The sequence below is a fragment of the Cupressus sempervirens genome, chromosome 9, assembly GCF_028749045.1.
Source record: "Cupressus sempervirens isolate cs-2001-9-10 chromosome 9, ASM2874904v1, whole genome shotgun sequence".
NCBI lineage: Eukaryota > Viridiplantae > Streptophyta > Pinopsida > Cupressales > Cupressaceae > Cupressus > Cupressus sempervirens.
The window spans coordinates 205,953,356-205,977,327 of record NC_143126.1 but is presented as its reverse complement, the minus strand read 5'-3'; the positions used below and the strand labels follow the sequence as shown (position 1 = coordinate 205,977,327).

At 34.7% G+C, this 23,972-nt stretch overlaps 1 protein-coding gene across 1 annotated transcript; it reads left to right on the top strand.

The window, feature by feature from the left end:
• Positions 1-10,766: 10,766 nt before the first annotated feature.
• Positions 10,767-19,632, top strand: LOC149538215 (uncharacterized). The gene is made up of 7 exons (XM_089799594.1): positions 10,767-11,529; positions 11,653-12,745; positions 16,120-16,182; positions 16,279-16,620; positions 16,711-18,006; positions 18,103-18,402; positions 18,486-19,632. Exons 1-7 carry the CDS (start codon positions 10,973-10,975, stop codon positions 19,560-19,562), a joined length of 4,728 nt encoding a protein of 1,575 aa, XP_089655720.1. The 5' UTR covers positions 10,767-10,972; the 3' UTR covers positions 19,563-19,632.
• The last annotated feature ends 4,340 nt before the right edge of the window (positions 19,633-23,972 follow it).

Genomic DNA, 23,972 nt, shown 5'->3' with positions numbered 1-23,972 from the left:
CAAATCTTAGGGGCTAACCCTACAGAAAGCTATTATCGACATTAGCAGCACCAAAAATGCAAGGGTTAACATTCATAGCACTATCTAGAGTTAGGAGTTTAGATAGCCTTTGTCTCCAACTAGTATTCAGCTTTCAAAGGCTTGTTAGAATGCAAAACCATCCGTACACAATACTACAACTAAACAAAGAAGCTCAACTTCAAAGCATGTCTCTTTCCTAAAAGTTACTTGTACAATGGTACAAAAGGTGTGTTAATGGACAACAATCTCAAAAACCCTTGTTCTTTAGTAAATATGCTAGATCTATTGAGTAGAGTTCATTAATATGTATCTATAAGCTTCTCAAATATATTTTTTCAAGTCAGTTACATGATTTCCTTCCTTTTGAACTACTATCATAATCATTAATATCTTACAAATTTAACATTTTCCAATAGACATCATTTGAAAATCAAGAAATTATATGGATGCCCACAATGTCTGTACGTGTCATCGATTATTTTGTTGAGATTCTTTCTTTGTAACCCTTTAGTCGCTAAAATATTCCACATTAAACACTCTCGTGGTGTAAATAATCGAAAACTATTTTTTTCTAATGGAATTCCAAATCACCTAGTAGAAGAACTATAGTTGAGTGTATATATTGTCTTAGCAACCTTGCTATGTTACATGTATATTTCTATGCCCCTAAATGAGAAAAATAAAAAAGACACATTATCTAAAAGTTATTGTACTTCCTTTTAATTATGCGTACTCTTTTATCCCAAATTTATCTATGCCATGATAGATGTCGGAGGGTACACTTAGTCCTAGTGCCTGGTGAGAATTTACACTCATTTTTTGTGTAGTTAGGGGAACCTATTGATATCTTTCATGTATTAGCTATTCACTTAATATTGATGAGGTTATAGTATTATTATTCTTCTAATTTTGCACAAATTCTAAAAACTAGAATTTTGTTTTCAAGAGAAGTTTATGCATATGGATTGTATAAGTGGGGTGCAAAGTCTCTGTTTGTATTCAAATATGTTATTATGTAGCACACAATATTTGTGCAATTTATGTTTCTCATGTTGTTGTTTAATATACGTTATTCACAACATCACCCTCTTCTACCAACATGACCTCTGATACCATGTTGATTGTTATTGGATTTCTTATAAATTTGACTATGAATGTGTTCTCCATTTTTAGAAAATGATTATTAGCAATATCCAATCTTATCTGTCACAATGACAATCACTAATGATGTTCTTATTTTTTGGGCTTCAGATATCAATATATGGTTCAATTCTCATTATTCAAGATTTTTTTAAAACTAAATATAGTAGTTAGCGAGTTTGTAACTTATATTCTCACTTCTCTTTCATGTAAAAGTTCAATCTTACAACATTAGCAGCCTCTAGAATAACTCTTTGAACTCGCCTCTATGAAACAAGAGGGAAAATGATTGGAGCATTAAAAGTTCTCATTTTCAGATTTTAGAAAATCAAGAGTATATTTTATTTACTTAATGTGAGCATTTAGATTTTGTGTAATTACAAGAATCTATTGATATCTTTTAGGTATTATCTCTTCACTTAATATTGATGAAGTTATAGTATTTTTATTCTTCTAATTTTGCACAAATTCTAAAAATTAGCCTTTTGTTTTCAAGCCAAGTTTATGCATATGGATTGTACAAGTGGGGTGCAAAGTCTTTGTTTGCATTCAATTACATTATTATGTAGCAAAAAATATTTTTGCAATTTATATTTCTAATTAGTTTTCGATTGATATTCTCAGTTGATTCTCCAAACAACTATTAAGTTAACAAAATGGATGACATAAATGTTTCAGTAGTTGAGCTTCCAAGAAGAGAACACAAAAAGTGCAACACTCATCTACCTCATTTACAAGTGCACTTGTAGGAACACACATTTAGAAAGCTTCTAGATTTACATTCGATCTGCTCATCTCATTTAATTTCTACAAAATGGAACACAATTTTGTCATTCCATATCTTCCTCTCTTTGCTTTCTCAATCCAACCCATGGTTGCTTCTCTTTGATGCTAAAGGATTATGTACCACCTATTGTTTATCTATGCAAAAATGGATTACAATACCTTTCTCTTTCTTAGCAATCAAAATTCTAGAATTCATCTTTCCCAGGAAGATTACTTGTAAGATGCACTTCACAATTATACATCTACAACCCGCTTAGGAGGATTTATCCTAAGGTACAAATAGACCTATAGTCCAAGCTTATAGGAATTGCACAAGGAACAAATGGAGAGCCTTACTTAGTACTAAAGGCATGAAATAATTGGAGGTGGGTGTCTAATGTTTCTATACAAACTTATCACTATTTCCAAGGCTAGTGGCAACTAAAGTTCCAATCTTCAACAACTTTGGAGATTTCTATGTATTATAATGAGATGGTTCAATGCAATGAAGTTCTTTTTTGGAGTAGGTGCCCAATTGCTGTTGTGGGTTTTAAAATCCATGATATAAGAGTTATACTCAGGTGAGAATAGATGAGTTCCCATTTGAAACCATAGTCATAGACAAGAATTACTAATCATTTACCATTGCATATGGGTGTTGTATTTTGGTGGTATTCTTAGTAATTGAGGATGAGAATATAGTTATCCTATAGTTTCTTCAAGACAAGAACAGATCATCTGTTCTTTTGGAAATGGAGAATTTTTGCAACGATTCCCACTGGTCATATCATGTGTTATTTTGAAATAAACTACACAATAAGTTAGCTTTTTCAATGTGTTTGTGTCGGTGATCACTTGTGTTTCAGTACCATTGGTGATATAGGAACCTCAATTATAGTTGCATATGATTTGAGAAAATGATTCTAGCAATGCCTTCCACAATTTCCAGACAAAATAGGATTATTCAATATGTTGTCATTTATAGCCCACCTTCTAGAATTGTTATAGTTGGTTTTACATTGACTTCATTTTAATTCACAAAAAAATTGTAGCTACTCTATTTGTCGAGATAATATCTTGTCCAGTGCTTACAACATAGCTACCAAGTAAATAATCCTCTTGTTCAATTCCAAGTCTATTATGCACTATGTATAATGGCCAGTACATATTTTATTCATCACTATGCTGAGGGTGTTGTGGTTTGTAATGGAACAAATTTCCAAATAAAATAGAGCTTCTTCTGTTTAAAGTTATGGATGAACCTCGAGTTGCGAAAGCCTCCTTCAAAATGATTAATGCCTCCCTCATGAACAATTTTTATTTGTAATATTGCAAAAATGTATGGCTTACAAGGTGAGTATTTTTCATTTCAGATTCCACAATCAATTTTTTTAAACTTTTGACGACTTTTATCTTCTAGTGGTTGACTTCCATTTATGGTAGCTAATTATTAACATTTAAATCCTTCTAATTCGATAATAGATGATGTTACTAAGGCTAAATCAATTTCACCAAATGCTAGAGGTGTCTTATTGTTGGATTGTGTGGTTTTTCTTTGATCTTTCTTTATAGATTTCCATTCATTGGATCTTTCTATTATTACATGCAACTATGACTATTTCCTTGGGCTGTTGGCTTATGAAAAACACAACAAAAAGACTAGCATGGCCCATTGCCTATCTGAATGGCTGCTCATTAGTTGTTGGCCATTTTGGGTGGTTCATTGGTTTGAAATGTGATAGGTAGCCATAATAGTTACTTGGTTGAAATCTGCAACGTATATTATTTTTTTGGACTTTGGGTATCAATATATGGTTCAATTCTCATTATTTAATGAAACAAGAGGGAAAATGATGGGAGCATTGAAGGTTCTCATTTTCAGATTTAAGAAAATCTCAAATATGTTTTATTACAACAACACAATGTTGTTTTGCATACCCTTCATCTTCTATTCAACAGTTTGCAACACTGTAGTTGTTCGTTAGTCAAATAGCTTGGATGCTTACAATCATCTGCCAGTCTCAACCCACTCTTTGTTCTTTACATTTCTGTAAATTTGTATTATTTTTTTGATTATTTTAGAATGCTTATATAATTTCTTTTCTCACGTCTCTTTCACGTAAAAGTTCAATTCTACTAATCCACACTCAATAATATGTCTAATAACAGAAGTTCTATACATTTCCAGAAATATATTCTTGCTGAAGTGGTCACATTAGTTCTAATTTCAATGAATATTGTATTGATTATGCAATATAACTATAATAATGGGTGCATGCAAGTTACCCAGCATTGCAAACGGAAATGTACCTAGCAATACCACTACCATTTTGAACAACATTTCAGAGTCAACTCCTCCCTCTCAATTTCACTTCAGTAATAGGCCTCCATAGCAAGCTTTGGTTCCATAAACTGGATGGAATCAAATGAAAAACATATCAAACAACTCATTAGAAATATCTCTATTGATAGCCAGGAAATATTAAGGGGACTCACCTAGGCAAATGCCTCTACACAGAGCCTACTGGATGATGAAATAGAGGAAATTGAAATAACTATGCAATGACTTGACATGGCATATCAGGCACTAGAAAAATATTGCCTCCTTGAACAAGAAATAAGATATGACAAACACTTCAACACGGGAAATTCTGGTGCACTCCGACATACATTCCAAATTTTTTTGGAACTTATATGGAACAACATCTTTGCATAGATTAACCAAACTGTGTATAAATCTAAAACCAACAAAATCTTTTTTGGCCTCTGGTCTTGTAAAAAAATTAGCCATTACGCACTCCTTTCTCATCTAAAAAGATAGAGATTGAATATTTTGGATCCAAATCTTAGCTACTTAGCAACTACTTTCTCCTTGTTCAGACATTTGAAGATATTACATAATCAACTATTTATAAATATATTTTTGTATTAAATAATTGGCTTTGAATAGCTTTTTTGCTTAAATAAATGCTTCAGTGTTGGTGTATATATTTTTGGATTAAATAAAGCCTACCGTGTTTCAATTATTTTGTCTTTGCTATGAATAAATAGAAACATTCTTGGAATGTTCTTATGTCTTTGTTAAGGTTACTGCCTATAAAGAATGCAAATTCATGAAAATAAATTATTTACTTAAGTTGCAATAAGTTGTAAATTAATAACAAATTTAATTATAAAATCAGAATTGAGATTGTGGCATCAAAAATCATACCTTATTAGTTGCATGCTATGAAAATACAAGCCACAAAAAAATAAATCCACTCCTTGCTCTTGCTCAAATAGACATCGTATCGTTCAATATCCATGCTTCTACCAAGCATGAAGCCCTCAAAATTCTAATTGGAAACATGAAACCACTACAGGGCCAAGCACTGACATGAAAAATACACAATACATTTTAATAGATGAAATGAGCTTCATCGACCCCAAACTACTACTAAAAATGAAATGAGATGGGTATAATTTTATATTTGAAGTAATATTTAACAATTAATATGGTCTATCAAAGTTACTAGGATGTGAATTTCCATGAAATTAATTTTCTAGTTAAATAAATAAACTCAAAATATTTTTATTGCCAATGGGCCCTTGGTCTACTGGTGAAGTTGAATGGCTCACAAAGAGCCTAAAATGTCCATTTCTCTGATTTTATATGATATTTCAAGCCTCTAATAAGATCTTTAAGATCAAACAACTAATATTTCAAAGATCCACCAATTTCTCAGTAAACCCCAAATTGGGTATGCCAAAAATAGTGCCAAAAACTTCACAGCTTCACATATTATTAATAAATCTGAAAGTGGACATTTTTTTATAGAAATTTCAGCAGCATAACAGCCTACAAAATGACATTTTCAGATTTGTATAACATTTACACAACAACTCCCAAACGGAGGACAAAAACAATGCTCATCGAGCTCCCGAAAACAACACAAAATAGCCAGAAACACAACAAAAACAATAATAATCTATCACAGAAGTATAATCATAGCCAAATACATATATTCAGCTCTATTTTAACATCTAAATGTCTGATATATAGCAGCAACCCAAACTGATATGAAATACTCAACCGGAAACACCAAACTCTTACAAAAAAACACAACCAAAAACCCACAAATCTGCACTGTTCAGCACAAAGGTAAACTCTGCATGAGCATGCACATGGAATGGCTTCAAAATCCCATCCTTAGCCTTCTTGGAAACCTACAAACTCCTGTTCTTGGGTCTCCTTCTCCACAAGTTTGGCAGCCTCTAAAGAACAATAAAGAAATGAGCAAAAATCAAGTTCTAGAATGAGCCCAAAATGCCTCCAAACCCCTTAAAAGAGGGCATAACCCTAACTCACATTCAAGAGGGGTTAATAAAACACATTTTAATAATAATTTTCATTTATTAGTCCATTAGCTTCCAAAGATTATCCCCTTTTTGGACCTGCCTGCCTTAGCAAAGATTATTATTTTTAATTATTTGAAAAGGGGACATGACAGAGCCCACTAGGGATCAAGTCTTGTTGAGTGCAAGGCCCAAAGACATCATAAGGGATGAGGCGGGGATCATGCCCCAGGCAAATTTGGTAGCGTAGATGCTCCTTAGTCCTTGGCTTTTAGTTGAAGAGGTTTCAAGCACGTGTGGGCTCGTATCGGGTACCTAAAACTTGTTTGTGGATGACCTCCATCAAAAAAATAAAAAATAAAAATATTGAATGGTCCTTGACTGTCACTGCTAATACATGTGGCTTCATGATTGTTAAAGGCTTGCACCTACACCAAAGAACAAGGAGTGTCAACATGGATGATGGATGCAACATGAATGGACCATTTATCATGAATGAGTGGGCTCAGATTCATTCTTAGCCTTGAATTGATATTCAAGAGGTCACTTCTCAAAGGTTCCCTTAATAGGATATTTAAATGTCATACACTACAAACCCTTCCACCATTTATATGCTTGGATGAATGTTCATATTTGATTTGAAGGCTCTCATCTTTATCAGAGTCGTGCATTTCAATTTGTGTGAGAGTTCCTAAGCTTTTTCAAAGAAATGGGATTTTATATATGATCTACAAAATAAGCATAGGAAACATTTGAGATCACATTTCTTTAGGTAATACACTACCTATGGTTGTTTCCACAAAATTGTAAATTTTTTGCTCCATTTTGGCATAGATAGTGAAGATGTAGGCCAAGGTTGCCTATCCTATAATCATGGAATAATTTCTCTAGCTTTCATTAAAATCATCGCACTGTTATTTAAAGGTACCTTCCAAGAAAGTTATGCATTTTGTAAGATTATATTGAGCAGTATATGCCCATATTAAATGTGGATCACACTTCTTGGTGGAATTTTCCTCGGAATTGATTAGATCTCCTTTCCATGTAATGAAGTGGTTCAAATTACAAATACTTTATTTTTTTAAACAGTAATTTTTTCCAAATTGTTCAAAGTTTCTCTTGTAAAAAAAGATTCTATTATAGGATGGAATCTAGAGGTCATTTGTATGGACTTAAAGTATATTTGAAGTAAATTAGTGAGTGAGGTTTTATGTAATTGTTGTAATTATCAACGTCCCTTTTAATAGAAAACTCATATTTTAGTTTTTGAACTCTTGAAAGCTAAAAATTGCTTATATTTTGTAAGTTTATATGATCTGTTTTTGTATTCACTATTTGATTTTGATACTAAACTTGAGTTCTACATCTCAAACGTTTTTGTCATGCTAAGAAAACAAGTTGGATTGCGCATTACTTGTGTACTCATTTTGATTATTGTATATATTTTTGTTGTTGACTTACTCTCTTATTTTTATCATATCTCTTGTAATATGTCCAAGTCCATGACATTACTTTTATACCCACATTTTATGTACTACACTTTGAATTATTCCCTTTCTTTGATTCATGAAAATTATCGTCAACTAATTAATTATAGAAATCTACCTCCTACAAGTTCATAGAATATAGAGAAGATTGAATGCTATGTTGGGAGGTCGGTGTCTCCATCCCTTCTAGGTTGATGCCTTTGTCCAAAATAGATTGACAAATTTTCAGTTTATTTAATCTAGGGCTATATCTTTAACAAATCCACTATGTTAAATGATGAAAGAATAACACTGGTGGAAGCTTCAAAGCTTTTCCAACACATCATATTGTATGTGTCTTATGTTTTTGTGGATAGTTATGACTGACCAAAACCAATATAATAAATGGAAGTCCCATCTCCTTCACCAAAATCTCCCAAATTGGCATTTTAAGGTAGAAAAATAGCACGATGATCCATGTTAAAGAGCTCATGGTACCTTGCAAATACTTTCATGGTTGGCCATACACATAAGTTTGGAACAAATAAGAGACCTACAAACCATTCAACAATTCAACAAACCATTCAACCATTCAAAAATCTCTTTGGAAAAGTGATTATCATGTGTAAATGTTTATGATTAAACAATCTGGGTAACCTTGAATCTATAGGTCCAACCTTTTAACTAAAAGAGGGGTAAAATTTTTATTGAATACCAAAGAGAGCAGAACAACACAAGAAGCAAAGAGAACCACAGAGCTTTAGCTTGGTCCACAAGTTGAACCAGCATCTAAGATAAATCAAGGTGAAGCATCCTATGATCAATAATGTTCCAAGCCGACCCATGCTTGAAGGTCCATTTAGCCAAACAATTAGCCACACCATTCCACTCATGAGGGATATGCATAAAAGACACAAAATCCAGAGAATTGCATAACTGAGTGATCTACTAAATAACCAGAGCCAAATGCCAATCCACATGCACAAGGTTCCTTCTATTCAATAAATTCACAACCACTTGCGAGTCAGTCTCATAGATAATTCTTCTCCAGCCATGTTGACAGCACTGTTCCATTGCAACCAAGATAGACAGGGCTTCCATGAGGTTATTAGTATGGTAACCCTTGTATATAGAAAACATAAACTAAATATTACCAAAAGTGTCATGCCCAACTCCCCCAATACCAGCCGGACCAGAGGTCCAACCTTTCATCTGTACGTACAAGTGCTAGTTAATAATCACTGTTGCAGAGACAATGCTGATTATCGGGACCTCTTGGCACTAGCTACGGTGCAACTTATTTGCACTTGCCGTTTAGCCTTTCCATTAGTTTACCTTCCATCTCCCTCATCAAATGTCATGCAACATTTGTTAGTCAGTACCGTACCATACTACTGTCAAATCAAAAGATGTAAAAATTTGTTTTCTAACTTTCACTTATATTTATATTTTTGTAAGGGTTCATACCTTTCTAGGTTATACTTTAAAATGAAGCTATATAATATATTATATTACATTCTATAATGTCTTTTCTATTATTTATTGTATTGTATCAATATAATATAATATAATTTGATATACATTAATAATTTATTTTAAAATTTTATTACTTTAATTTAAATATTTTGAATGAATTTAATTTTATAAGTAATAATAAATATATATAAGATAAATACAAATAATATAATTTATTAACTTATTTTATAATTCATTCAAATTAATAAAAACATATAAGTTATGGTTTTAAAAATTAGTAGCATTTAAAAAATTAAAAAAGTATAGACTTATATATTATATAAATATAAGATAAGGTAATTATTTATTTATTAACTAATTTTGTAATTTTACTTTAAGTTATTTTAATATGTTTCATTTTTTTTTTTTTATTGTTGACAATTTTTTGGTATTAAATATATATGTTTTTAAAGTTATTTGATTTAGTAACAATTTATATTGATGTAAAGTAAAATTGTCATTTTCTTGTATATAAAATAATCTTCAATGTAAAAATATAACAAATTTAATTAAATTAATAAAATTTTAAAATGAAAACCGAAATAACTTCTTAAATTAGGATAAAAAGTTTATGCTAGGATGTTATCAATGATTAACATATTAGTGTTAATTCAATTTTTATTTAAGAGAGTTATTGATAGTTTACGTACCAATTTAATTGATATTTGTCAATGAATCTTTACTTTTAGTTATTTACATTAAAAAATTATATAGAACACATATATTAGATTCTAACATAAAAAAACTACACTAAAACATAAATAACAAACTTAATAATCATGAACATTATTTTTTGTAATTGAAAATTTTGAATTTAATATAAATCTATATTAATCTAAACTCAAAATTTCCTTATTATATCTCAAATCATTATACAAAATTCAAAAATTTCACATATAAAACTATATTTTTTAATAAAAAATAAAAATCTACTTAATATTATTTATAATATTAGTACAATAAAATAAATAAATAATATATAAGTTGTATGTTAAGATATAATGTTACCCAATGTAATATATATAAAGTAACATACAGTTTTTTTAAAGTTTCACATACAAACTATGCACCTTTCAAAAATATCAAGGAAAAGTTAAAAAACAATCCTTACTCAATGCAATGGATTTGAAAAGTTAAAAAACAATCCTTACTCAATGCAATGGATTTGACAGTCATTGTAGAACGTAGGACATACGGATACGGAGCTGCAAGATGATGCATGAAAGGTAAACTAACGAAAAGGCTAAACGGCACGGTGCATAGCCGGTGCCCTCTCCAATTGGCTCCCCGCTATCTTCATCCACATGCTTTCCCGGACGAAAGGGGCCCACCTTTCACATGATTCCGCGGTTCTTCCGCAACGTTTCAGGCACGGAACCACCCACTCTTTTATCGTATTCACTCGGTTCTTTTCGCTCTCCCTTTGGACGGCTCTCCTGTCGGCCACATTCTTTCTTTTTGCACAGTGCTTCCGTTTCTCAGAATATTCGGCTTTTCCTATAGAGGTATTTTCCTACCCAGATAACACCCGCTCTAAGTTTCGGCTTTACCTATAGAGGTTGTTTCCTACCCAGATAACACCCGCTCTAAGTTTTCCGCGTTTGATAATTTCTTATATTCGTAACTTGCATACTTGCCCATTCCACGGCGACTGCTCTTCACCTGGTCAAATCGACCTGCTTCTCGTGCTTTCCTTTCTTTCATTCATCCTTCCACTGTGGTCTTTTTCCATGGCGTCTACTTCTGCCTCTGCGAGTAAACGAAAGTCTGAGGTTATGGACGCTTTTGATGGAATCGGCCCGCCTGCAGCCCCTCAGGCATCCAAACGCCCGATAAAACCCTACTATGACGTTTTCATCAATCATCGCGGACCCGACGTCAAGTACACCTTAGCTACCGTTCTCCATGGCATCCTCACTGGTATGTCGCTCTCAGTGTTTTGGGATTCACAAGAGTTGGAGTATGGTGATCTGTTGCCTCGAACAATAGAAGCGGTGATAGCCAGCGCTTTGCTTCATATAGCTATTTTCTCCAAGAGCTATGCAGATTCACCCTGGTGTCTCGCAGAGCTCTCCTTTATGCTTAAATCTGGGGCCAAAATTATTCCTATTTTCTACCACGTAGATCCTAGCGATCTCAGATGGGTAAATCAAGGGAAAGGAACGTATGGTCAGGCCTTGGTTGAGCATGAGCGAAAGGGTAGGTACAGCCTGGAACAACTTCAGGAGTGGAAGAGCGCACTCCACAGCGTCTCATTCTACAATGGCCAAATCATTAAAACAAATGAGTAAGTACCACACATCCGGTCTATCTATCTTAAAGAAAGTGCATTCTTTTTCTCATCTCTGTATTTGATTTTGGCATAATCGTCTGCCATTAATTCACCTTTTCACTATTTTAAATTGTTCAGAGATGAGATGAGGCTGTTGAAAAATATTGTTAGTTGTGTTGTGAGAGAACTAAATAATAATCTGCCGTTAGTGGTTGCGAAGCATCCAATTGGTCTGGAAGAAATAGTGCGAGACTTTAAGAGGAATACATTAAGATCTGCCCATGTGAATCAGGATGTACAAATAGTAGGAATTTGGGGTATGGGTGGTTCTGGAAAAACCACCCTTGCAAAAGAATTATACAGTCACATGTCGTCTTCGATGGAAAGGTCCAGTTTTCTGTTCGATGTTCGAGATGCTGCAACCAAAGGTCTGTTGCATGACAAGCAAGCAAAACTCCTCAGTGACCTTGGCGTTCAAGGTTTACTACCATTTGACAATTTTGAGCAAGGCATGAGAATTCTGTCAGAGAGTTTGAGCTCTCTAAGGGTGTTGATTGTTTGTGACGATGTGGATAATATGGAACAATTGGATGCTTTGTTACCCATAAAAGATAGTCTTGGAAAGAATAGTCTGATCATTGTGACAACACGGAATCATGGAGTTTTAAAATCTTGGGGCATCTCTTCTATATATAAAATAAAACCATTGGATCCATTGTATGCAAAGCAGCTTTTTTGTTGGCATGCTTTTATGAAACCTTATCCACCAGGTGAATTCGAGGAACTAGTTGAAAACTTCGTAGAAGTTTGCAATGGATTACCTTTATTTCTCAAGGTATTTGGAGCACAATTATATGGTAATTTCAGTAAAGAGCATTGGGAGGCACAACTGCATAAGATCTCGAGAATATTACCTGATGATATCAAGCGTAGACTCCAAATAAGCTATGACAGTCTTGAAGATGAGGAAAAAGAGATGTTCCTTGATATTGCATGTTTCCTTATTGGACAAAAGAGTACTCTGGCAATTGATGTGTGGACTGGATTGGACTGGAGGAGTTTAAAATGTTGGGAAATGCTCCTCAACAAGTGTTTGGTTGAGCTTGATAGCAACAATCTTATAAGAATGCATGACCATTTAAGAGATTTGGGAAGGGACATTGCAAATCAACAATCTCCCTGCCGCATTTGGTCTCCTCAGCAAATTATAAATATTCAACATCAAATAAAGGTACAGATAATGTATTTTCTTACAACCCCTCTTTTTCTCATTGCAAGATTAATCTTCTTTTATTGCATTACTTTTCAATTCAAAGCAAACCTTTTTAATACAGATTTTTGACTTAATGAATTTTATTAGTTTTACAATTAAATATCCATATGGATACGAAACACTTGATTAATTAGTCCTATTTTGCAAGAGCATAAACCAGTTACCATTTTTATCCGAATGATGTGTTAATGAAGAAGGCATGAGAAGTCTTTGAAGAGGTTTGTGATCTTTTAGTTTATTGATTGTTCTGGATGATCTGAATAATATTGAGAAATTATATGCCTTGTTACCTAGAAAGAGGTAGCCTTGAGACTGTCAATCTCATCATTATTACCATATGAATATGTTTATTCTTTATATCCTTGGGCGTCTCCTCCATATACAAACTGAGACACTAGTAGATCTATTATATACAGAGCAGCTTTTTGTTGGATATTTCTTACAACATCTAATATGTATTTAGATTAGTCATTATCGATTGGAACCTGCTTTATTCCAATATATTGGATCAAGCACCATCTAAATGCAATGAGTTTCCTCAATCAACTGTTTGATCATCTTGGCTCTTCCTCTGTTCTCCTACTCATTGAATTGTTTTATCTCATTCAGCTGATCTTTTGCTTCAAGAAGTCCACTCCACATTCATAAATAGTGGAAAGTTTATAAAATTGAAAGAAAATAGCAGGCTCCTTCCACTTCTATGATGGTGGAAAATTACAAAACCATTTGTTTAGTGGGTAATGAGTTGATGCTATTTGCATTTGTATTGGCTACTTTTGCATAGGTCAAGCAATGGAATATGTAGAATGACCAGTCTGTGGCTTTGGAATTAGGGAGAAAATGGTTAATAATATTGTTGCTCCGTGAGTAATTTAAATGTTTTTAACTCTGTCATAGGCAGTACATATACACCCCAATGGGCATATTTATACTAAAAGGTAGGTTCAAGAATGATCATGAAGTAATGGAACATCCTCTGTAAAGAGACATAAGAATAGCCGTTTGAACTCTCTATATAATTCTAGTTTTGTTACTATCTCGTAAATGGAACAAATACAGCAGAAGTTGAACCATAGAGACAGAAAAAATTCAAAAGAAGTCAAGTAATTATGTTTATTTTTGTAATCAACAGTCAAGAGTGAGAATTAGGATCTTGTAATGATGTTCCACGAGGCTGAGCCACCGATGAATAGATCCAACATGTGAGATCAAGACTGCCAAGACATGCAACATTCCTCTGGGTCCAATTATAGAAGAATAAAAAGCCCCCCTGTCTGAGTTACCAAGGTTATCTTGGATCTGAGCCACATATTTAAATAAAGTCTCCTAAACTTGCATTTTTTTTGGGATCAAATCTGGTTCAAACTGGTCAAACCTGCCAAAAATTGCAAATTTTATGAGGGTTATTGAATAATTTGCACATTCACGATTCTTTCAAAAGAAAACTCTGCATGATGTTTATAAACCCAGGTCTTTCATTTCTGAGTATCATATGTATATTTACGAGTAAAATAAATGGTGGAAAAATTTGTGACATTCGGCTGAAACTGTCCAAAAAAAGACTCAGACCGTTGAAAACACGTACAGTTTGAGAATGCGCTCCAATGTTTACCAAATTCAATCAAAATATTATAATCAGCAGTTTACCAGAACTCCACAAGAGGCAGATACGAAAAGTGCTATTCCCAGCATCACTTTGATTGTTGCTATTTTCATACATATCAAACTCAAAAATCACCAATAAGTAAATTAGACATTTTATGAGAATCGAAATGTTTTCCACCGACTCTTAGCTTGATTTGTGAATTGCATTATTCAGGTTTGTTGATGTTGTGTTTTTCCAAATACTCATTCTGAATCTGCGAGTATTTGAATCTGTAACTACCTTTCATTCTCTTGTTTTTATCATAAGACGAAAAGTACACCTTTTAAAACTATTTTCACCGAGACCTCTGAAAACTTTGAAATGTTCTTTTAGGGTCTGTTTGGCTGCAGGAATAGGAATAGCTATTCTGGAATACGTATTCTGAAATAGAAAATGGGGCTACGTATTCCTGTTCTCTGTTTGGCTCAGCCAATATTTGATAGGGAATTCACGGACCCCAAAATTTATGTTTTCTAAAATAAATAAAAGTGGAATAGGAATACATATTCCAATAACACCTGTTTGGGTGGATTGCAAAACCTCATTTTTGAGCCAAAATTGGAATACATATTCCTATTTTACTTCATCTTCCAATTCCGATTTGGTGCATCCAAACGAAGAATTCAAAGTTTTAAGAATTTACATATGCCTATTCCACTTGTATTCCTGTTACTTAGGCCCCGTTTGTTTGCTGGAATTAACCTGGAATAGGGAAACGGGAATAGGAAAATTGGAATAAATCTATTCCAATTTTGGCCCAAAATGAGAATAAATCGAATTCCAAAAAAAAATTAGAATTCGATTTATTCTCATTTTGGGCCAAAATTGGAATAGATTTATTTCAGTTTTCCTATTCCCATTTCCCTATTCCAGGTTAATTCCAACAATATTCTTTGGAAGAGAAGAGAAATTATGACTTAGAGAAATTATGAGTGTTAGAACAAGGTATAGAATTGAGAACTAAAGAAATTATTGCACTCTCCCTAGAAAAGATTTGGCTTCACAATTTGTTAGATTTAGAATTGGACATTACCTTATTGCTTTGGCCCATCTCTTGGAGAGAAATGATATCATGAACCCACATAGCTTGAAAACCTAGAAATCAAAAATAAAAGTAAAAGGAAACTTGAAGAGTGATCAGGGAAATATCAACAATTTGTACACTCTGCTGCAATTGTATAGCTTCTAAACTAAAAATTAAAATGATTAACAATCTGTATACTTGTATTTGACCGTTTTCCTATGCACCCAGTCCACCTTTCCTAAAGAATGAATACCATAACCTCTATGATAAATGTGCAGTTGTAAACACCGTGCTCTGCCTGTGGAATGGGAATCCAAAAGAGAATATTGACTCTTTTTATTTATGTTTCTGGTGAGATTGTGTGTAAGTTTATCAACATCAATGTTTCGGATAATAGTTTGTTATCCAAAATGTTGATGTTGATAAACTTACACACAATCTCCCCAGAAACATAAATAAGAATAGCATAGATTGTGGAAATCTGTTACAAAGAATAGTGACTACCATAGGGTTTGTTATAGCCATGTTCACTATGAATTTCACATTCCCAAGCTCTTTCGCAACTCTCACTCTGCTGGTAAAAAGTTGTTAACTAGCACCAAATTAAGAAAATCAGAACCTCTTATGTTCTACTTTTGATTTTTTTGTTTTATCTCTTTTCAGGGAAAAATCGGCATTAAAGGAATAATAGCCACCTCAAGTCAAATACACTGGAATATTTATGAGGTTTGTTTGCTTCTGCCAGTTTATTATTTATTTGTAGAAACTCGTGGCTTTATATTTTATTTTGTTTTCTGAATATTATATGTAATTTCCATTCAGGCAGAAGCGATTCCGGTGGCCTTACCATTAATGTTCGGAAAAATTGAAGAGTTATCTGTATCCTGCTTGCATGGGAAACTCATGGTCAATACAAATAGAGGAATTTGGCCGCTCGCACTTTCTTTAATTGGACTCAAATATTTAGTAATTAGTGGAGATTCTTTTAATCAAATTATAGGTGAAGTTTCAAGCGAGTTGGTATGGCTTCGCTGGTTCCGAATTGGGCAGCGAAAGCTTCCGTCGGAACTCTCTGTGAAAAGGTTAAGGGTTTTAGAATTCTATGAAGAAACTTATGGGGGTAAACATGACTTAGAAGAGCTGTGGGGAGAGACAGGGGGTGAGGTGAGTAGCGTCCATTTTACCGTGTTTTGTATATGCATCTCAACCTTTGTACAATTGCTTAACCTTTCTGTATTCGGAAATGTGCTGCAGGTTCCTGTGCAGTTAAGGGAGTTGCTTATTTCAAACTGCTACAAATTTCAAGGGTTTCCCAAATCAATAGGCCATCTCAGTCATTTGAAAAATATAGTAATCACTGGAGGCAACAATGTTAAGAGCCTGCCAGAGGAATTTTGCCGTCTCGAGTCTCTAGAATATCTGGTGTTAACTGACTGTATGACGCTGTCATCATTGCCGAACAACTTCGGCAACTTGCGGAATCTGCGGCTTCTAGATTTGTCCTCATGCAGTCAGTTGAGAAGGGTGCCGGTTTCGTTCAAAAACCTGAGACTCCTGGAACATCTCAATTTACGGCAGTGTCGTAATCTCACATTCCCGTCAGAAGATTTAGACTTCCTGGAAAACATCACAAAGCTCGAGCTTTTGAGCCTTTCTCGGTGCGAGCAATTGAAAGAGCTACCGCGTCACATCACAAATCAGGCATCCTTGAGAGAGCTCTATTTTGGCAATACCATTCTAAAGGAGTTTCCCGATAACATCGACCAACTCAGCAGGCTGGAAAAGATGAAGATAGAAAGAGTGATGTTAACAAACTTGCCGCCCTCTCTCGGAGATTTGTCCTCGCTGACTAGTCTTTCAATTTATTATTGTTCGGAGCTGCTATTTTTACCCGAGTCTATTGGAGATTTGTCCTCTCTGACAGATCTTTCAATCCAAAAATGTCACAACCTGAAACGTTTACCGGACTCTATTCGGCATTTGTTATCCTTGACTGATCTTTCAATTCAGAATTGTAGCAACCTGGAATATTGTCCGAGCTCTCTTGGAGATTTGTCCTGCTTGACCAATCTTACAATTATAAACTGTCCCAAGTTGTCCCTAGATTCTTTTGAGCAGCTGACAAACCTGGAAAAGTTAAATTCATCACTTGGTAAAAGGCCGTCATCACTACCTGAATTGTACAATCCAGCAAGCTTACGGAATATTAATCTGAAGTCTGACAGTAAACAAAACTCACAAGTTAGCTACTATGAGCTGGATGAAGAGGAGAGAGAAATGTTCTTGGATGCAGCTTGTTTTCTTATTGGAGAAAAGAAAAGCAGGGCAATAGCAGTGTGGGATGGGTCGGGTTGGAGAGGTCTGCACGGTTTACAATCACTTGAGAAAAAATGTCTCGTCGAGCTGGTCGATGATTCAGAGTACGACGGAGAAAAAATAATAAGGATGCACGATCACCTTAGGGATATGGGAAGGCAAATTGCAAATATAAAGTCCCCATATCGTATTTGGTCTCCAAAGCAGATTATTCACATGGAGAGACATTCCATGGTGAGATTAATATTCGCATCTTCATTGTTTGTCTCTCTGTCTGACTTTGCCTTTAGTAAGTTTTAATTGAAACATTTTGTAAGATTTTTTATTCAGGACACAGAGCCGATTCGAGGAATACTAGGTGCGGATGTTTTTTTGGCATGCAAGGAGTACATTCTCCACCCAGCGAGAGGATCTAGTAGGCAATCTCTCTCAACCCTACTCCAGATTCTTTTTGTGGTAGGCAATGCGTTTTCGAAGGAACTTGTATCAGTATCAGCAGACCTTGTGTGGCTCCGATGGGAAGGTTTTCCCCTAGGAAATCTTCCATCGTGGCTTCCATTTCGGAATTTAAGGGTTCTAGAACTTCATGGTGCTAATGAGTTGGAAGGATTGTGGGAGGACAAAGAGCATGTAAATACCTTCCTTCACTATTCTTTTTAAATCTTTGCTTCCAATTATGTTTTCCATTTTTCTGAAATTAAATTTGGTTACAGGCTCCTTTGCAATTGAGAGAGCTGATTATCACGGGTACCGGGAGCGCTAGTTTTCGAATGTTCCCAAGTTCAATATCATATCTGAAGCTTTTGAGAAAAATAGCATTGTTAGGCGATGTTGGGAAAGAGTTTGGAATTAAAGAGCTGCCAGAAGAGTTCTGTAATCTCCAATCGCTTGAGCAGCTGGAGCTACGACATTGTACATTGCTATCATCACTACCCGCCCGATTTGGGGACTTAAGAAACCTTCGACATCTAGATTTGTGCTCTTGCAAGGCGTTGAGAATGCTGCCTGTTTCTTTTCAGCGATTGGCACTCCTTAGTTATCTAGATTTATCCGGTTGCAAGAGGCTTCTGTTACAGAAAGACATTCTAAAAGACATCCCAAAGCTAAAAAATCTTTACCTTTCAGGATGCCTTGCATTGCAGAAAATACCTCATCAAATCACGGATCTGGCATGCTTGAGAGAGCTCCGACTTAAAGACACTCATTTAGACGATTTACCTAATAACATAGGGCAACTGGGCAAATTGGAGGTGCTGACAATTGGGAGTCCGTTATTAAAAAACTTGCCAGATTCTTTTGGAAACCTATCCAGCTTGAAAATCCTTTCAATTATTGATTGTTTATTCTTGGAGTGTTTACCCGATACTTTTGGGCATCTAGTGCTTTTAGAGGATCTCTGTATAGAGGGCACTGGAGTGAGGTCTTTACCAGAAGGATTTAGGCAACTGGCTAATCTTCGAACATTCAAGGTTTCCGATTGCCCGCTCAGTGAGCTGGATTTTGGGTTTGCTTCTTCCTTTTCGCTGGAGAAGCTCACGGATATAAACCTAAGCGAGACACTTGTGACCAGAATTTCAGTTTCTGGAGACTGTTGTCCCAGACTTGAAACACTCCAGCTAAGCAAAAATAAACATTTAAAGGTGATTGAAACCCTGCCAGCAACTGTGAAGTACATAGAACTTTTAGATTGTAAAACTTTGAACGACATATTGGGTATTCTTGCTCTCCCCATCACTCCAACTTTGAGGATATCAGACTGTCCAGAGTTAGAGAAACCTTCAGAATCTTGATTTTGAACATTATATGTATTGGAAATATTACTACCAAAAATGATAATATCTGGCCTCGCTTTATTCATAATTTTTTAATGTTTTTTTAATGTTGTTATGACTATAATGTTTTCAGTAGACCCCTATTAATTTATGCAATTCAAAAAAAATTCTTTTAAAAGTTTAAATTTTTTATTTTAAAATTAATTTATGTTGGTTTATTTTTTTTCTAATACGCTATTATAGGTTAGCATTTCATTCCAAACCTGCCCGTTAAAACCAGATACCATTACCTGTTTTAATCTCCCCTGTAAAGTGTTCATAGAATAATAAATGAAGATCTCTATGCAAATCTTATACAACAGCGACCCAACACTGACTACATTAATCAAAGATATTCATAATCTCCTTGGGCATCGGAGGTAGGACTTCAAGTGATCTTTCCATAATTGGTGAAATCTTCATATGGATTTTCATTGGCATGCATGGTGAAGTATAATGAATGCCTCTGGTAGTGGTCTCTACGGTTTGGAGCAGCTTTGCTAGCTGTTGTGTGTGCGTGTCACGTTGGATAATCTAGAAGGCCATGGTTCAAATTTCTGTCAGGCGAAAGATGTTTGCGCAGGACGTCGGCGAGGTGCCTGTGGTTGGAGTTAAATTGGTTTTACAATAAAATTCGTGAGGAATTTGATTGTGAGAAACTTCTAATTTGCCAATCTCTGTGTGAGCGGCAGAGGATGAAATTATTTATGACATGCTTCGTCTATCTTTTCCTAGAAAGGAGACCATGCTCAAATCTCAACGTAGTCAATACAAGCTGTGACATTCTTGGGGCGTATATGCACAGTATTTGTGTGCAGTGACATTCTTGAGGCGTATATGCACAGTATTTGTGTGGGGGATGCTCCTACTCACCATGCTGTCCCCTCATGAAACATTTCCACTCGCAAGTAGATGCTACAATTACCATCCATTTTGTCATTACTGCTCCATTTTTGTGAAAATTGTATTGGAAACATGCAAGGGGCGTTGGAAAATCTGTCCATAGACAAACAGGAGAGGAGGACAAAGGCATAAATAGGAAAGTGGGATGTAGCTGTGTTTACATGGAAGACATGCGGAGAAACGTGTAAGTTAAATTTTCATAGTAGCATTTGGTAGAGTACAAGGGGTGTGAATGATATCATAAAGTTCTCCACAAATATTTTTCAGTGATATTTGGTTTAGTGGGCTTTGGCCTCCTGTCACGGAGAAAATAATGTGGCTTAATGCTCACACACTATGGGCTGCCTGTCAGATTTGTGGGCCTTCCATTTATTTCATTTTGTGTGCCATGTCATCTCATAATTCGTTCCTATTCAAGTTGCCCCCTTTCCGTTCCATTAAATACCACCGTTTTCTTAAAATAATTATATCAACATTGTAATTTTCCCCCCAATTTTTATACTCCTACGTGCGAGATAAAAATGAGAAAATAATAGCTCCTAATGTTTAATGTGCAATTCACTTGATGTAATTTCTGTACACCTGGCTGTAGGATTATGATCTATCGTCATTGTTGTTTATGCTTTCTATTTCAATAAATATCATCTTGTAGGCAGCATGTAACAATTGAACCACAGGGGAAGTAATTTTATTAATTTTTGGGTGGTGAGACCCTATGAATTTAAATATGTATAATGCTTGGTTTGGATGGAAATCAACGTTATACAGTCTTAATGATTTTTTAATGGTTCGTAATACAATCTCCTCATCACCTTGTTAGCCTACATTTGTTGTGGCTGTAGAAAGATGTTGACAAATGTGTTTAAAGCACCCGAAACAAATCTGATACAACAATTTTTGATTGATTTTTTACTCTCATTTATAATGCTATTTTATTTGAATGAATGCAATGTTACGCTACAAGTTGGTATATAAGAAACTTAGGGCCCGTTTGTTTGCTGGAATAGGAATAGGAAAATTAGAATTGATTTGGTATTCTCTGTTTGGTCTGCCAATTCAGAATAGGGAATATAGAATTCTATTCCAATTTTATTCCAACAACAAGGATATGTCCATTTCAAAAGAAAACTGTTATTGGAATGGCCATTCCTACTCCACATAATACTTTTTTGAAATTTTACAATTATTTCGAATCCGCCGTTATTCATTTTAGCGCGCATTCTCGATGCATCTTTTTCACTGTTCCCATCGAGGTTGTAGAGGAGGGTTTATGCTTTGAACATCTGAGGAGGGTTTATTGTGGTATGTCTCCTGCAAACCCTGAAAATAAACCACGATTTCCTGGAGTAGTTTTTTGTTGTGCCCTAACTTGTGTATACATTTTCCAATACTGTAATATGCTATTCGATTTTTTGTGTAAATATCTGACTTGAGAATGCAAGCGTCGCATATGTTGTTTGCTTGATGACCTTTTGTATTCCTTATGTACTTGGTGTTTGTTTGTTTGGAGGGGCTGCTTGTGCTGTGTTTGGAGATTGCGGTACCCACGGAAGCTCTATATGATATATGAGGGCTGCGTTAACAATACCCACCATCATCATCATTAGGTGCGTTAACTTCTGGTTAGGTCTTATCGCCCCTCTAAACCAACTTCAGGCCCGTTATCTCCCAATTATAACTACACATCATTCATAAAAACACATGATTTCGATCTCACCGCTTGTTTCAATGGCTTCCAACAAGATCTAACTTCAAACTCGAGACTGTGAAAGGAATGTTCCCAACTGAAACCATGGGATGGGTGTAGTGATTAGTCTAAATCAAAGTTATGGGCTAAAGAGGGGAAAACAACATTAGCGATGGCTAAGGAGAATCAAGCAATCCAGTTTTGTCTTATGTTCATTGGAGAATGGCTTGGGATACGATACAGACATTTGCCACATGCGCATTGTCCTTAAAACTCTAGAAAACTAATGGAAAAATATTAAAATCATAGTGAGAAATAAAATCATCAATCTCTTGAAGCCTTATCAAATCTATTGCAAATAGTGAAAAGTCTGTGCACTGGGTGAAAGGATGAAATTTCAAGAAAGAAAACATTCACTTTTTTTTTTCTGTTTCATCACAGCCTCTGTAAGGTTTTTAGTTTATACATCAATAGTTGAACTTGCCTAGAACATTTCATAAACAAACACATACCAGGAGATCTAACATTATGTCATAGACACTTCTGTACTGGGAAACATTTGCAACAGTGAGTTTGGTGCACATTACAAATACTGTTGTGCTGCTTATTCTCGTTAATCTCTGTGTTGGTGTTTTAAAAATTACTAAAACTACTAAGCGACAAAAAGCTTAATACCAGAATGACAGTACATACACAATCTAAAGACTAGCCTATTCTTATCAACAATTGCATATGTAAGGTATTTGGACCCAACTTCAACAAAACCACAAATGGTTTTCTACTCTTTTGGCTCTGCAAAACCAGGGTGGGTATACCCAGGGATGGTTCAAATATGAAACGATTATATGAGGATTATTCTTAGTTTCATTCTGATTCTCATTTCAAAATCTTCAAATATATATATAATTCTTACTAATCTTGCCAAACACATCCCATAAACAGATATGGCCAAGAAGTCTTCTATAGATCTGTAGACGTTTTCAACAACAATGGCTAACTGAAGCTAAAAAGATTTCATGCAGACAAGTGCTAGCCAACTTTGAAGATCTTCAGGAAATAAAAGTAAAATTTGATTTGATGATGTATTTGAACAACCATTTATAAGATACTTCTCTTTCAGCTGAAATAACTTGATCAGTGCCTAATCCATTGGGTTTTCAGAGTCTATAGAAAAATCTAAGATCTAATTTGTTGCCTTACAACAAATTGTATCAGCAATTCTTATCAGAATTTATCATTCAAAATCCTTTTCAATACTTGAGGAATTTTATCACATTCATCAAAGCTTTTACTTAATCCCTTGAATTAATAGCAATGATAGATGGATATACAACCTAACTAGATTGCATTCAATTGCACAGGCTTTTACTCATACAACATCAAGATAGCTAAGTATTGAGCAGGAGACAAAATTCAGAATGAACTGATATGGGGACAGTTCATAGTTTGTATTCATTTCCTTTGAAAATGGTACATCTTTTACAATAAACTCAGAATAGCCTTAAAAAAAAAATACAGTTCATTCTATCTTCATGTATTTTCAGAAAATTTGACAGAGAAACACATTATAAACTTGCCTTCAAAATTTGGACCAAAAACTAGACTAAGCACAATACTTAGAAGAAAAAGAATTCGGCCTTTTTTTAGCCTTGGGATCTCACTTAAATAGTGTGAAATGCAACAAGCTTCAGGCTAAACAAATGACAGGTGTCCTTCTAAAGACAGGAACAAAATAACAGAAAGGTTAATTACAACAAACATTTCTTGGTGGGTCCCTTTCTGTTATGCTTCTTATTTGT